The sequence below is a fragment of the Biomphalaria glabrata genome, chromosome 13, assembly GCF_947242115.1.
Source record: "Biomphalaria glabrata chromosome 13, xgBioGlab47.1, whole genome shotgun sequence".
Lineage (NCBI taxonomy): Eukaryota > Metazoa > Mollusca > Gastropoda > Planorbidae > Biomphalaria > Biomphalaria glabrata.
In genome coordinates, this window is record NC_074723.1 from 6,301,550 (window position 1) to 6,317,208 (window position 15,659).

General features: G+C 36.9%; 1 protein-coding gene and 4 non-coding genes across 5 annotated transcripts; 1 reads left to right on the forward strand and 4 right to left on the reverse strand.

Moving 5' to 3' along the window:
• Nucleotides 1–3,696: 3,696 nt before the first annotated feature.
• Trnae-cuc (transfer RNA glutamic acid (anticodon CUC)) lies at nt 3,697–3,768 on the reverse strand. The gene has a single exon. It is a non-coding gene; the product is annotated as a tRNA-Glu (tRNA).
• Nucleotides 3,769–4,114: 346 nt separating this feature from the next.
• Trnae-cuc (transfer RNA glutamic acid (anticodon CUC)) lies at nt 4,115–4,186 on the reverse strand. Its single transcript has one exon. It is a non-coding gene; the product is annotated as a tRNA-Glu (tRNA).
• A 589-nt stretch (nt 4,187–4,775) lies between these two features.
• Nucleotides 4,776–4,847, reverse strand: Trnae-cuc (transfer RNA glutamic acid (anticodon CUC)). Its single transcript has one exon. It is a non-coding gene; the product is annotated as a tRNA-Glu (tRNA).
• Nucleotides 4,848–7,523: 2,676 nt separating this feature from the next.
• Trnae-cuc (transfer RNA glutamic acid (anticodon CUC)) lies at nt 7,524–7,595 on the reverse strand. Its single transcript has one exon. It is a non-coding gene; the product is annotated as a tRNA-Glu (tRNA).
• Nucleotides 7,596–14,282: 6,687 nt separating this feature from the next.
• Nucleotides 14,283–15,296, forward strand: LOC106072846 (uncharacterized). The gene has a single exon (XM_013233290.2). It carries the CDS (start codon nt 14,283–14,285, stop codon nt 15,294–15,296), a length of 1,014 nt encoding a protein of 337 aa, XP_013088744.2.
• The last annotated feature ends 363 nt before the right edge of the window (nt 15,297–15,659 follow it).

The window sequence follows — 15,659 nt, forward strand, 5'->3', positions numbered from 1 at the left end:
ATAGCGGCACACCTGTGCAACGACTGCGCGTGCGCTCTCGTGTCTAATGCGCGCGCTTGAATAAAAAAAGACGAAATGGTTGTGGAGAAAATAAAAGATAAGGATGAAAGGGAAAAAACAAGAAGCACAAAACTAAAACTGTAAGAAATGATAAATGAAAATGGTTTCTTCCCTTTGAGTCGCAGACGTGTAGAAATAGTGATGCACAGAGAGGGGAAAATCTTTCACTTAATGAAGGGAACATTTTTATCCATTTATTCCTTTTCCAAAAATATAATAATAAAAAATTAACGAATCTAGAGTTCCGATTAGAACACATTTAAAAATGTTAACTCTTTCTCTCCGTAATTATTTTTCCACGTTTTGAAGGAATTCTTCATTTTGCTCATTACTATTTCACTCCCCTGTTATGATTGGTCTTCAATAGCTTTGTTGTTTGTTATCAGAAAATGTTGTGTTTGGTAAAGAATTAAAGGGAAATGCATGCTCTTTTTATGTAATTCAAAGTCAAGTTGAAAAAAAAAATATTAATTTAATTTAATGAGGTCAAATCAACGATGGTATCGTCTATCAGGAGAGAAAGAGTTAATATGCAAGTTATGGATACAATATAAAGATAGACTACTGGTACTGGTAGGGTAGAGCTACTGTATATTTTTTTTTTTAATCTGTGACATTTTTACGAATTACGTGGTAATTGTTACCCTTTGCAACTTCTCATGTGACTAAAGAGACCAACCCTTGATACACATCTGCGGTCACAGGTTGGGCATCTGTAGTCACCAGGCGCTGTTACACTTTCACCACTCTTTCTACTTCTGGTGTGTATATATTTTAAAAAGGTAGACATACATACTGGAGTTCCTGCTGGACAAATGTGTCTGTAGGCAGTAGTGTCACAAGGTACCCTAGTGTAATCATAGGGCCTGGGTTAAAACATGTGACTGTGGACCCATCTCCCGAACTCACAGTGTAACAAAATCAAATCAATTCATCCTGTGTGTATCGATACATTTACACACACACAAAAGAACATTTCAATCCAGGCATTACAATTAATGTCATTACACTCAATTCAATATCGACTTCTAATAAATAATAATTGATAGACATTTGATGTATTGAAATTAAAACATTTTTTTTTTACTTTCAAGGGCCTCAAATGAGTTCTGTACTTTGAATAGCTGGATATCTATAGTTATCCCCCATAGATATAAATCTTCAATTTTAGTGAAAACCACGAGGATAGTTTATAGGCAAGTGATAATGACGTAACAGCTAGGTAACGCTGTCTCTGTGCCATTTTTCTTGAAATCATTTCTTCTTCTGCGTTCTCATTATTATGTTAGAGGTTCAGATGACTAGACCTTGACACCTAGATATGCGCGGTGGTTTCCAGATCAGGCATTTTTGTCCAAACATGTTTTTTTGTAAGTGGTATTTTGGGGTCAGCATCTTGATCGGGCCTCTCGGTAAAGTATGAAGCATATTTCGTTGGTTTTCTTGGTCATTTCGAGTCACGTGATATTGAATAAGTCACGCGAGTGCGACACTTGAAATCTTCCAGAGAATTTCTGTAAGAGTTTTATGTTGTTTTTTTATTTATTTATTTGCTCAAGAATAGTTGTGTACTTAGTTATAAAAGGTGCCATGAAAACATACTGAAAGTAGAGAGGGAGACAGAGAGAGAGAGGCAAATAGAGAGACTGCTGCCTGGTTGGGATGGCTGTCTGGTCATTATCATGGTCCCGAGCTCTGACCCTGCTAACTGCACTCCTCTTCCGTCCTACAGGAGGTTTGGACTAAGGACATTATAATCGTCATTGCTAAAGGATTTCCAAAACAAAAAGAAACAAATAGAGCAGAGGTTCTCAGCCTTTTATGCTCGGCGACCCCTTTTTACAATCCCCCACTCTGCCGCGACCCTTCCCCCCCCCCCGCACACACACACAGCAATAGAGAATAGGCAAAACAAATCCATTTTTTCGATGGTCTTAGGCGACCCCTGGCAAATCGTCAATCGACCCACAGGTTGAGAACCCCTGAAACATAGACTATGTTTCAAGTAGAAATGATCTCACTTGCTAGGTTCAACCAAAAAAAAAAAAGTTTTCAATTTTTTGTTTCTAAATGGTACATACGTTGTGAAAGTAAAGGTGGTTGGTCGTTGTGCTGTCCACATGACACCCTCGTTAACCGTCGGCCATAGAACCTGTTGAGCTTTATATCATATCCTGTCCATCCCCCACCCCCCACCACCCACACACACCATAGTTTGCAAGGTCAGAAATGAGTACCTTGACCTTGAGTCTTGAAGAAAGAAATAGCTTCAAGCTGGTGTAACAAAAAAATCTTCCAAATAGAATTAGCTGTAGATCTTAAACTGGCCATAATTTTCGGAGCAGTTGGATAAGTGACATTGCTGTGTAGACTGTGATGACGGCATCCATGGCTTCATTTAGGGTGGACAACTTCATTTTTTTTATCTTGACATTTGAGTTCCACCGCAATGAGGAGTTATCTAATCTTGTCTTCGGCTTGACAATTGAAAGTCCTTGTCTGTGTGTATGATAACATCATGGAATTTATTCTTGCCATGAAACTAAGACATCAAGTAATTCTCCACTGCTGATAGAGAGAGAGAGAGAGAGAGAGAGAGAGAGAGAGAGAAACGTTTATCTTGCAGGGGATGTAATCATTTAAAATAATTACTAATTACTAAATATGGTTATCTTTCCTGAAAAATAAAATACAAATACAATAATTTCTTAAATGTTCTTTATATGTTTTACTATTTTTTGTTAAAAAGAAAATGGGGTCTGATGAGTTCCTATACACACTAAGACTACATATACACCTTTAAGGGCCTGACAAAAAAACTACGTTAAAAAGTTTTATAGTTTCATGTCTTTAAATAGCAATTGAAAGTCCTAATCATAATGAACAGATCACGGTTAGCGGGCCATATCCGGACCACAGTGTAGAGCATCTTACATAGACTCTTCTCACTTCAATTTGTTGTCGCTCTGGAATATTCTTTATTCTTGCCAAATTTTTATTTTCTCTCACACCTAGTGCAACAGCAGGGCCGGATTTAATACGTCGGAGGTAGGGTCTTTGTGGAGGCCCTTACACCTTTTCGAAAAGCTTTAATAAAGATCTAGTTAGGAATGTTAATACTTATATCTAAACGCATGACATCATTTGTAAGTAGTAAATAAAGTCTTTGTTAATTGTATCTCATTTTCATATACATATATAAATGTGTATATGCTTGAGTTTGTGGACAGTAAGGCCCTTGATAGAGGTACCGCCGTAAATCCGTAGCTGCATGCATTTAAATATTACAAGCATGCCCCAAGTGGTCACTTCTTAATCAGTGCTGCCAGCAGACGTAAGATTTTAAATGTTGGCGGTAAAAATGTGGAAAAAAAAATGTTTAAAACAAAACGTACACGTTTCTAACCCGTGAAAATTCGGATATATTTTTATCTCGTTTGTGGAGGTCCCTTTCTTGTGGATTCCCTGGTGCAGTAGCCCTGTCTGCCCTACCTTAAATCCGACCCTAGCTGACAGTGTCCTTGACACAAGGCTCCTTTTCTGCAATCTAAGAAAGGGGGGGGGGAGCTACTTTGCTATTTCTCATCTCTAGGTTGTTAAAATAAGTAAGCCAAAAAACAAAAACAAAAAAAGATATTCCCAAGCGGGGAATAGAACCCCGGCCTCCGCGGTGAGAGCGCGAAATCCTAACCACTAGACCACTTGGGACACATGGAGTGCTACACAAGGAAAGCTTCATTCGGAGGAACTTAAATTAAAATATAGCCATATTTAATATAAATGCCGAAAATGTGTAAAGAAGAACTAAAAACAATAATAATAATTATTATTAAAAACAAATCAACGCTTATATTAAAACACACAAAACTATCTCCCCCTAGCGTAGTATTTTTTCAACTTCAAAACTAATGGATTAACTATTTGGGGTGATTTTTTTTTATTGATACATGTGTTGTTATAAAGCATGAGCTTGTATGTAAACTTTGATGACGATTTTCACACCTGTTCCCACCAGACAATAAAAGATTTTAAAAGATTAAATTTAAAAAAATATTTCCCAAGCGGGGAATCGAACCCCGGCCTCCGCGGTGAGAGCGCGAAATCCTAACCACTAGACCACTTGGGAGACATATTGAGTGCTACACAGGTAAGCTTCAATTGGAGAAACTAAAAATTAAAACTTACATTTACTTATATACATATACAGCCATATTTAATACAAATGCTAGCAATTCATGAAGAAGAACTAAAAACAACAATAATTATTATTAGTAAAAAGAAATGAAAACACTGAGGAGTTGAAAATTCTGTACTCACGAACTATCTCCCCTTAGCTGAGTATGTTTTCCAAAAAAAACAAAAAAAAAAAAAAAAACTAATTAATGAACTAATTGATTAACTATTTGGCCGATTTTTTGTTGTTTAATTGATTCATGTGTTGTCATCAAGCATGAGCTTGTATGTAAACCTTGATGACGACTGGATGAGTAGAAGTGGTCGAAAATTCGATCGTAAATATCCAAATGTACAAGAAACCTACAAGGAAGATGACAGAGTAAGTTGATACAGGGTTGATATCAGCGTTGTAAATAAGAACTCACTATCTCGCCATTTGCTTCTATCTGAATAGTTTACCACTCGTGCCTTAGATACTTTTTTTTTCATTCGTTATTTAAAAATATTTTTAACAAAAAATAAAAATATAAAAAAATATTTTCCCAAGCGGGGAATCGAACCCCGGCCTCCGCGGTGAGAGCGCGAAATCCTAACCACTAGACCACTTGGGACTTACATCGCTTTCCTAGTACTCGTAGATTTAGGTAAAAATCAAAGCATGCCTACCTATGATTGCCTGTAAGAATTTTGTTGCTCCTATCTGAATTGTTTTAGACTTTTTGCTATTAGTTTTGTGTCGTCTCTTTGTCCGTCTGTCCGTCTGTCACGCTTAGATCTTTAAAACTAAAAGAGAGCTATTGAAACAAACAAAAAATCTTATTTCACACTTTTTTTTTTTGTGGCTTACAAAATTTAGGAGCTGCAACTACTTTCTGTCTTCTGAAAACGAACCATTTTGTTTTTAAATGAATTATGCAAGACATTTTAACTCATAACAAGCAAAATATAAACAAATTCTTTAAAAAAAAAACTTATCTATGAGAAGAACTCCGCACTTACAGCTATATCTGTCAATAATGTAGACGTTAATTACCTTATTCGATATCAAATCTCACTTTCATCACTCTTATATACTCTAACTCTTATATGTAACGAAATTCATGATATTTTGATCACTGTTCAAGCAATGAAATAAAAAATGCTTTAAATTTTAGTTTTATACAAAGAAAAATAAAAGTTAACATGTAGTTCATAAGTGACTAAAAATGTGTGTTTCATAAATTTGAAATAGAAAAAAAAAGTTTCATTAAATTGTTTAAAAAATTTTTTTTTTCATAATTTGTATATTGAAGACAAGCGAATTTCACAATTTTGAATTTGAGACCAAAAGAAAATCTGCAGCCGAGGACAGATGTAAACGGTGAATAGGAAATCTAAATCGACCACCAGTGGACAATGGTTATGTCTGCGTTGAATGTGGCAAAATATGTAGGTCGCAGCTGGGGTTGCGTAGCTACGGGAAATTTTGCATTCTGCGCTATGCTTCGGACTCGAAGACAAGCCTTTTTATTATGTTATCTTTATGTTTAATACAGAGTTTATTTTATACTTAGCCATATACTTTATTTCATACATTTTTAAAGACTGCATTTCATATAATAGATTATCATTTCAAAAAGTTGTATAAATATGAATTGTTGGAATGTTGTTTTAATTTTGTTTTGTTTTGTTGTTGTTATTGTTGTTGTTTTGTCTGCCGCATCAAGTTTTTAAAGTGCTTTATTTTTACATTTCTCACTTGTTAGCCAGAAAAATCAATTGTAAGGAATCACTTGCATAAGGGACATAATCATTAAAATGTTTTTTAAAATGTCACGATTATCTCCCTTGGGACGTCCTTTCTACATTTGATGTTTCATTGCTGCTCGTATTGGAGAAGAACAGGTACTACAACAGCCTTTGACCTGGCTGTTTCACTAGTTCTCCCGACCTAATTTAATAGTTTACATTGCGTTTGCCTGGTCATGCGGTATGCGCGCAGAACTGTCGTTCGGACTTCTCGATGGTCCCGGGTTCATTACCTTCCAGCAGCCATCCCCTGTTGTCCCGCGGGAGGTTTGGACTAGGAAGTAAACTATCTTCAACTTTAAAGGGAACATCCGAAACAAGTTAAACATTTTTACAAAACAAATTAAATGGTTTTGTCACATACACCATAACGCATGTTTTGACACATTCCGGGAGTCTTTTTAATGTTGACTTGTGAACTAACAATTTTTCTTCCCCGTCCCAGACATTTTGTTTTAAGAGTAATATATCAAAAGTTTAGGGGAAAAAAACACATGAAACGAAACATTTATACCTTTCAAAACCATGAGTCTCTAACTTTGTCAGGTATTGCCTGTGTTAATCCAAAGTACTACTAATGCTAAAGTAAGGGTCCCGGATTGTAGAGGCGTTACACACCAGAAGTAGAAAGAAGGGTGAAAGTATAACGGCGCCTGATGATTACAGATACCCAACCTGTGACCGCAGCTGTGTATCAAGGATCGACCTGTTTAGTGACACAAGAAGTTCCAAAGGGAAAAGATGATCTCTGGAAACGTAAAACGCAACAGACAGTATAATGCTACAAAAATATAATGAAATATGAAAATATGTTTTTCTTGGAACCGAAATTAGCCAGAGAGCAGAATGGTGTTTTGTTTCAAAGAGAGGATAAACAACAAGTATAAAATAGAGATTAAAATAAAAGGTTTATTCATAAAAAAATAAGGATAGAAATCAAAGAATAGAAATACATTGAAAAGCATCCACGGTGTACAGACATACATTCTTATCTTATCTTTTATATTACAGATGTAACTTTAAACAAGAAAAAAAAAAGGTTGGTGTTCACAAAACAGAGAGTAGTGCAGATGGCGCTGATGGTGAGATCGGGTTTCCCAGAATGCTTTTCTTTGATCTGATCTAAAATTGAAGAACTAAGGGACAAAACCAGTAGCCACTTTTCTGAAAGGAGTCGCTAAAAAAAAAAATTCACACGAATAAGATTATAATAATCGTTATAAATATTTCCAATCGCATTTTTTTTTGTTAATCTAGATGTATTACATTAATTACATTATTGATTCAAAACAATTTATGCAATCTCACTCAATATATTTTTGTTTTGTTTTTAAGAATTTTTTAAAATTTAACATGTTTTATTAATAATGACACTAGAATTCGAAAAGCATCGAATCCAATACTTCTTGGGCATTACTGTGACTGACACTTTACCATCAATATCAGAACTCTACGAAAAACTTTTTTTGGAACAATTTTTTTTCTTATAAAAAAAAATCTTCCCAAGCGGGGAATCGAACCCCGGCCTCCGCGGTGAGAGCGCGAAATCCTAACCACTAGACCACTTGGGATGTGCGATAAGAAATCAACACTAAAGACAAAAAGAATGACGTTTCGACTCGGAGAACTTACTAAAGGTAAGTTATCTTTACCTGGTATCGCTAGACTAACCTTACGATATAAGGTCGTGAATGTCAGGCTGGAGCAGGGTTGAAGAAACTCGATTTAATACCCCAACTACCACTTGCTTTTACATTTTGACGTTTTTCTATAATAAAATTATGTAACTATATTTAAACTAGATATTTTTAACAATAAGTTATCTTACAATGTACTTTTACTGTCTCTAATTGACACATTAACCTATACAGGGGCGGACTGGCTATATGGGCATTATGGCTAATACCCGGTGAGCCGGTAGGGCCAGAGCCCTCCATGCGCTGTAGCGCCACTGGGATGGATGGATAGATATGTTTGCGGCTCCTCTGGTGGGTTCCTAGCTGTCGGCCTTCTCGTTTCCTTGGATTCCACAATGCGACGAAATCCATTGCTCATACCACATATTGTCGATATGTCTTGCTAACTACACACCAGTTCAGCTCGAGCTCGCGTCATTAACGTATAATCGAGAGACGTAATTAAAAGTACTCTAGGCGTATACTTGCGACTCTTTTCACCAAGCTAGTCTCAAAGAAAATTTAAAAAATGGTGTTGACTCAGGCTAGTAATTATACTCACTCCCTCCAGACTCGCCCTCCCTCCCATTTAGTTTTAGGACTATCAAGTTTTAATTAATGCACTAATTATCCTTGAACAATTTGTCTGAATCAATAGCGGCGTTCACCAAATTACAACAATTTGAACATGTGTTTTAGTATAAAAAAAAAGATTCAAACAGTAACATTTTTTAAATATTGATTATCTCAGTGGACTAGTGCAAGTTTTACATAACAAGGTCTTTAGGTCTATCTAATTTTGTGAAGTTAGTCGAATAATTTTGTAAAATGAATTATTCACTTATTATCGTGATAAATTACTGCCTGGCATTTAAAATTATTAAAAAGAAAACAAAAATTATAATATCTAGAATTTAGGTTTTTAAACCAAGGCAATCACAGAGATACTGTATGTTTTGTTTATATAGTGTGTGGGGATCATATATTTTAAATTTGTAAAAATTTTTTTAAAGAAATATGTACAATATCATGGTTCAGCTCCAAAAGGTTGTCTTTCTAGATCCAACCTGTTTACCCAGTGGCGTAGCTACCAATGTGCGGGTGGTGCGGGCCGCACAGGGCACCAAGTGGTGAGGGGCCCCAAAATTCCCCCAATGTGTATTATTTTCCTATTTGCCTGAGCGTTTCAGTAAAAACGACTAATTGTATTGACACGAACAAAAATAAACATTTTATTTTAAACATGAACTAACGATTTTTAAACTAGTCATGTCGAAATTTTGTTTCATCTCCTTGACTATTTCTTCCATACAATGTAAGCTTTAGAACAGTTTGAATCTAATTTACTAGATTTATTTCGGACACACGGTACATGTTGTTACTACACTGATCAATGCTCTGTAATATAAAGAAGAAGATAGGCCAACCTTTTTTTACTTCATTGTTTAGTCCATTGGTTTAATCTAGATATAGAGTTTACAAATATATTTCTAAACTCTAGCTCTAAGCAATAGTCTTAGTTTATTCATTTCTTTATGATTCTTTATAGTTTAATTTTGGAAATAATTCTATTGTAATGTCAATATTTTTAAATAAGCTAACCTTTGTTTTCTACGAGCTTTTTTTTTAAACTAACTAAAAATAGAAAAACATGAGACCAGCAGAGCTCACATTCAGTCATCGCTTGCTTGGAGGGAACTTGAAGTTCGCCCGAGAGTAGTTAACAGTATTGACAACAAGGCCCGAGATTTGATAATACAAGAGACGAAAACCTGGAGAGACTACCTGAAGAGAATGTTGGACATCATTCGTTTTCTCTCAAAGCAAAATCTGGCACTCCGTGGGCATCGCGAGCGAGCTGAAGAAGTGTTGGAAGGGCAAAATCAAGGCAATTTCTTGGATTTAGTAAAATTACTATCAAAGTACGATCCACTCTTGAGGGAGCATGTGCTTTCAACTAAGCTTTGTTCCAGACCGAATACATACATGTCTCCAAAAATACAAAATGAATTTATTACAATATTGGGGGATCACGTTAAAAAACAAATCATACTGCAAGTAAAACAAGCCAAATATTTCTCTATTATTTTTGACAGTACACATGACATCTCAAAGCTGGATCAAACTTTCCAAATTTTACGGTACGTTGTCATGGATAATGACGGGGTGCAGGTTCGTGAGTCTTTTATTGACTTCATCGACGCAAAGGACAAGCATGCTGCTGGAATCGCTGAGATGATTCTAGAGAAACTGCGTTCGGATGTCTTAGACATAATGGTCAAGGCTATGATAATGCTGCGGTCATGAAAGGTCAAAACTACGGTGTCCAAAAACGTATTCTAGAAGTCAATCCCAAAGCACTATTCATTGCCTGCTCAAACCATTCTCTTAATTTAGCAGGAATTCGAGCTGCTGAAGCCGAAGTCGATTCGGTAACATTTTTTGGTACACTGGACCGTTTACACGCCTTTTTCTCAACTTCAACACACCGCTGGGATATCCTCATCAAAATAACCGGAACTAGCCTTAAACGTTTAGTTGGAGCGCCAGAGGAGAAGCCGTCAAGAAGGTTAAGGATAAATTTTCTAAAATTATAGAAACTCTGGAGTCATTAACTAGCAGAGATGAAAATTCATCGACTAGATCTGAAGCAGGTGGATTATTAGTTGCTATTCAGTCTTTTAATTTTCTCACATAGGCCTATCTTGGATTTTGGGCTCCTGTATTAACTGAAATTAATGATGCGCAAGTCTACCTTCAAAAACAAGGATTGTCTATTCGAGACTGCTCACTCAAACTAAAAACAGAGACATTTTTAAGTAGTAATCGAGAGGACATCGCTGAAGTCAGCTTTACCTTTGCCGAAAGCATGTGCTCAGATCTGAGAATCAGTACAGAACCTTAAAAAAGTATTGGCCATAAGAAAAATGTGCCTGATGAGAAAAGTGACGATTCTGTACTTACACACAAAGAAGAGCTACGAAGGGAAATTTATTCTACCTTGGACAGGATTGTTCAAGAAATAATCACCCGATTCGAGCAACTTCATGATGTAGCAGATAGATATTAATTTTTGTCGCCTTCCCAGCTATAAATTCTCAGGTCGAAATCAATCTCGATAGTACTCCTAGCGACATTGATAAAAACTAATTTCTGCTGGAGCGAAAAAGGCTTCAACGGTTTGTCACAGTTTCATCAGAAGCCTCTGAACTTCCAAAACAAGGACCTGTTGAGCTCTTGAAATTAATAAAAAATATCAGCTAGATGATTCAGTCCCGAATATCGTCATCATGAATCGCATATTTTTGACTATTGCGGTAAGCGTCGCTATATGCGAGAGTTTTCCAAACTTAAACTGATCAAGAATTACTTGCGATCAACGATGTCAAATTTACGACTCACTAATTTGGCCATTTTTTTCATTGAACAAGAGCTGGTGGAATAAATTGATTTCGATAAAATTATTGATACTTTTGCCAGCAAGAAAGCGCGTAAAATTCACTTGTAGTATGTTTATGTAAAAGTGATTTTTTTTAATTAACAATATTTGATTAATGAATATGTATTATTTTAAACAAAAAAGTAAGGTTTTCAATGTTATTAATTAGTTAGCTTTTTTTTTTTGGGGGGGGAGGGCATCAAGATGAGGTACCGCACCAGGCATCATATACTCTAGCTACGCCACTGTGTTTACCCGATACACCATCTCCCTCATTAAACAAACAAATGTACTTCTTTTTCATTCATATTTAAAAAAACGAAATGTTTATATTACTTTTTTAGCCAAATCTGTTGTGTTTTTTTTTTCGAAAGCAGTCTCTAAGGATGATAATGTTATAAAGTGAATGTAACCAGATATCCTCTTTTCATTTGTTTCGTGCTTGTATACTTGTCTATTCTACTATACCGTTAAAAAAATGTTTGTGAAATGATTGACATGTTTCGGATGTTCCTTCAGAGTTAAAGATAAACTTCTTCCTAGTCCATACCTCCGGCTGAACTACGGGGGATGGCAGAGAGCAGGGTTTGAACCCGGGACAATCAAGACGACCGAACGACAGTCCAGCTCGCATACCGCACGACCAGCCATCCATTTTTATACCATAGACTTTATTGTTTCATTTCTTTCTGTTCTTTGCTGCTGTCGCTGAGAGGTGACCTTTCCATTCGATGACGCTGTGTTCCTAATATTTCTTATGCATTTGTATTTCTTTTCCGCACATTGTACAGAAGTCTGATAAATAGTTTAAAGAGTCGATGACTATGTCATGACAAAATAACTTCTGACACTTAGATTTTATTTCATTAAAAAAGATTATTACAGAGTTTAAGCAGTTTATTGTTAGATAATACATTTAAAAAAACTCATACTCAAAAGAGTTGATATAAAAGCTACTGAAATAACAAACGAATATTCACATTTGACTAGAGTAACACCTTTAGTAAAATCACTAAATTTAGTAAGCCTTCAGGACAGAAGACTCAAAAGTAAAGTAGCAATTATACATAAAACACTGAGCCATAATCTTCAAATACAAAAACAAAATTGAATAAAATACTCTGAAAGACAAAGATGCAGTCAGTTCGTCTACTCTATATGCTAGGACAAATTTGTACAAATGCTCTTTCTTCCCTAGTGCTATTAGAGCATGGAATGGGTTGCCTGAGCTAGCTAGGAAAACCAGTGACTTAGCAGAATTTAAGTCATTGGTTAATATGCATGACTGAATGCATCACTCGTAGGACGTAATCATCTTCTTTTTTGAAGTAACGTCTGTATTATATAAGATAAGATAAGATATTTATAGCACGTTAATGAATTTTAGCCAAAGTGAAATAAAGGTTTGCTAAAAAAATAACTTCCATTTGTCTTTTACAGCCAACTTGTTATAACAAATAGTCTGTTATATATATATATATTCCAGCAGAAATGCACAACAAACCATAATCCACATCATCTTTATTATTATCCCAATGATCACCATCATCATCATTATTATCATCATCACTTAACTCCTGATCGAGGTCTCGAAAAAAAAACAATACTCAAATTTCTTTTCTTTTTAAGTCTTGGCTAAAAACCCTAAGTGTTGAACAGACCACAATGATATTTTTTGTCTAACTGGGATGTCAAATGCTACCTGAATTTGGACAGATTTAAGATTGAATGGACTAAATATGGTAAGGATTCATACTGTCACAAACATATTGATTGAACTATTGAGCCATTATGACCATTGATTAACAATGGAGTACGTTAGGTGACCATTAAGTAAGCAAGTAAGCATTAATGGCCAACCACTAGAAATTGTTGATCACTTTTGTTACCTTGGCTCCATCATATCCAACAACACTCTACTGGATAAAGACATAAACAACAGGATAGCCAAGGCAATGGCCACCATGTCACGGTTGCAGAAAAGAGTCTGGGACAACATATTGCTGACTAGCAGTACTAAAGCCCTAGTCTACCGGACCTGTGTGTTGAGCACCTTGCTGTACGGAAGTGAAACATGGTCAACCTACTCATGGCAGGAAAAAAAGCTGAATGTCTTCCACCTCCGATGCCTAAGGCGGATCTTTAAAATAAGGTGGCAAGATAAGATAACAAATGAGGAAGTGCTACATAGAGCAGGATGCCAGGACATCCGCTCTGTTATCAGCAGCAGACGCCTTGGCTGGCTTGGCCACGTTCGTAGAATGCCAGTAGGTCGACTTCCACAGGACATCCTGTATGGCGATCTAATTGAAGGCAGGAGAGCCGCTGGTCGCCCACTTTTACGTTATACGGATGTATGCAAACGCGACATGAAGCTCTTCAAAATCGACACTGGCAACTGGGAAGAGGTGGCACTGGACAGATCCACATGGAGAGAGAGCATAAAGGAAGGGTCACAGATTGCAGATGTCATACACAACAGAAGCAGAAAGAAGGGTGAAAATGCAATGGCGCCTGGTGATTTTATATGCCCAACCTGTGATCGCAGCTGTGTATCAAGGATTGGCCTCTTTAGTCACACAAGAAGTTGCAAAGGGAAAAGATCGTCTCACGAGACGTAAAATGCCACAGACGTTAGGTGACCAGGTAGGTCACAGCTAGATCTACGTAGCCACGGGAAACACTGCATTCCTCATTAATCTTCGGACTCGAAGACATGCCAAATTATTATTTTTATTATTATTATTATTATGTTAGAAATGAACGAGCAGTCATTCTCTGGCGCTGCCAGGGTCGAGTTTCGCTAAAGAGAAACAAATTTCATCGTAGTCCCTTTAACAGTTTCCACTGAGGAATTTTTGGTGATGTGGCAGGTCTGCAGCAGTACCGCCCTCTGACAGGCAACGAGGATGTCCCTAGGGATGTTAAGGGTCTTGAAGGTGTCTGTGAGGTCAGTTGTTATTATCGCCTCGGTTGATAAAACAATGGGGTATATTTTTATTTTGGACAATTTCCATATACGCTTAATCTCTAATTATTATTATTATTATTATTATTATTACGTTATTTTAAGTCACAATGATAAAAAAGTCTGTATTGAACTTTACAGTTAAAAAGTTGTCGCCAAGATTTCCCCCCAAAAAATGAACACAACGTTTTCTACATTCTCCCAGTACGTCCTGGACTACATCGTCAGCGAGAAACTCTATTCCTACTTCGAGGTTTCCATCAACTTGTGGACGATGCTGTTTCTCTCTTGCTTCGGGGTGGCCACCAATGTCCTCAACGCGGTCGTCTTTATAAAGCAGGGTTTCAATGAAGGCGTCAACATCTCTCTCATGGCCATCACCTGCTGGGACCTGGTCCGCTGCCTCACCAGCTTGGTGCACCGAATGTACGGCCCTCTCTACCCCGCCTCGTCCTTGTTCTCTTATTACTGGCAGACCTACACCTTTTACCTGGACTACACCCCAATCTTCGCCGGCTACGTCAACTACGCACTCACAGCCTATGTCTCCGTGGAGCGGTGCTTGTGTGTGAGCAGGCCCTTCACGGTAAGGTCAATCCTGACCCGCAAGTTCACCTTCATCATTGTTGTGGTCATCTCTGTGGTCACTTTTGGCGCCTTCTTCGTCGTCTACTTTATCTACGACATCTACTTCCTGTACGTCCCAGAATTCCAGATGACTCTTCCGTTTTTCTACTACAGCGGGTTCTACTACCGAACCCAGAAAATAATAATGCCTTACTACAACACCATCGGTATAGTTCTGCCATTCTTGAGTTTTCTAGTGCTCTGCGCTTGCTCGTCCATCACCATCTACTACTTGAAGAAATCCTCGGCATTTACAAGCAAAGCGTCTTCAGCTTCGGGAATTTCCCTTCGGGAGCAGAAAGTTTCAAAGATGCTGTTGACCATCATCGCTGTCAAAATCGGAAACCTGTTTCCCAGAATTGTTTGTTATGTGGCACAGCTGTCAGAACCGGAGTTTTACGCTTTAAAACATTACCACTTCCTGTTCATGACAGTGTCCAGGTTCATGTACGTACTGGACTTCATCAACGCAGACGTGACGTTCTTTATATACCTCAACATGAGCACCAATTTTAAATCAACTTTTAATCATCTGTTTGTCCGAATTAAACCGAGAAAGTGACAGTTCCATACCTTAAATCATTGGTAGATTGAACAATTTCAAAGCGCAGATCTATATATTTTTACATTTATAGCATCATCTTTTAACAAAAATGCATTTTTGTTCCATTCCTTACACTTTTGTCATAGTCAAAATGTTAAAATATTTATTTGTTCAACTTTTCATGATCCTGTGAGATGAAATTTGGCTGATAAACTCTTGCTGCGTGACAACATAGTCTTAAATTTAATTTCAGAAAGATTCCTTCTTTGATTATTGAATAAATTCACCGTTAAAGAACAGTGGACGCAGAGAAACTATAATTATATTGTGTTTTTTCTTAGTAAAAAGCATCTGTTATATCTCTTTTGCACAAGGCCGCCC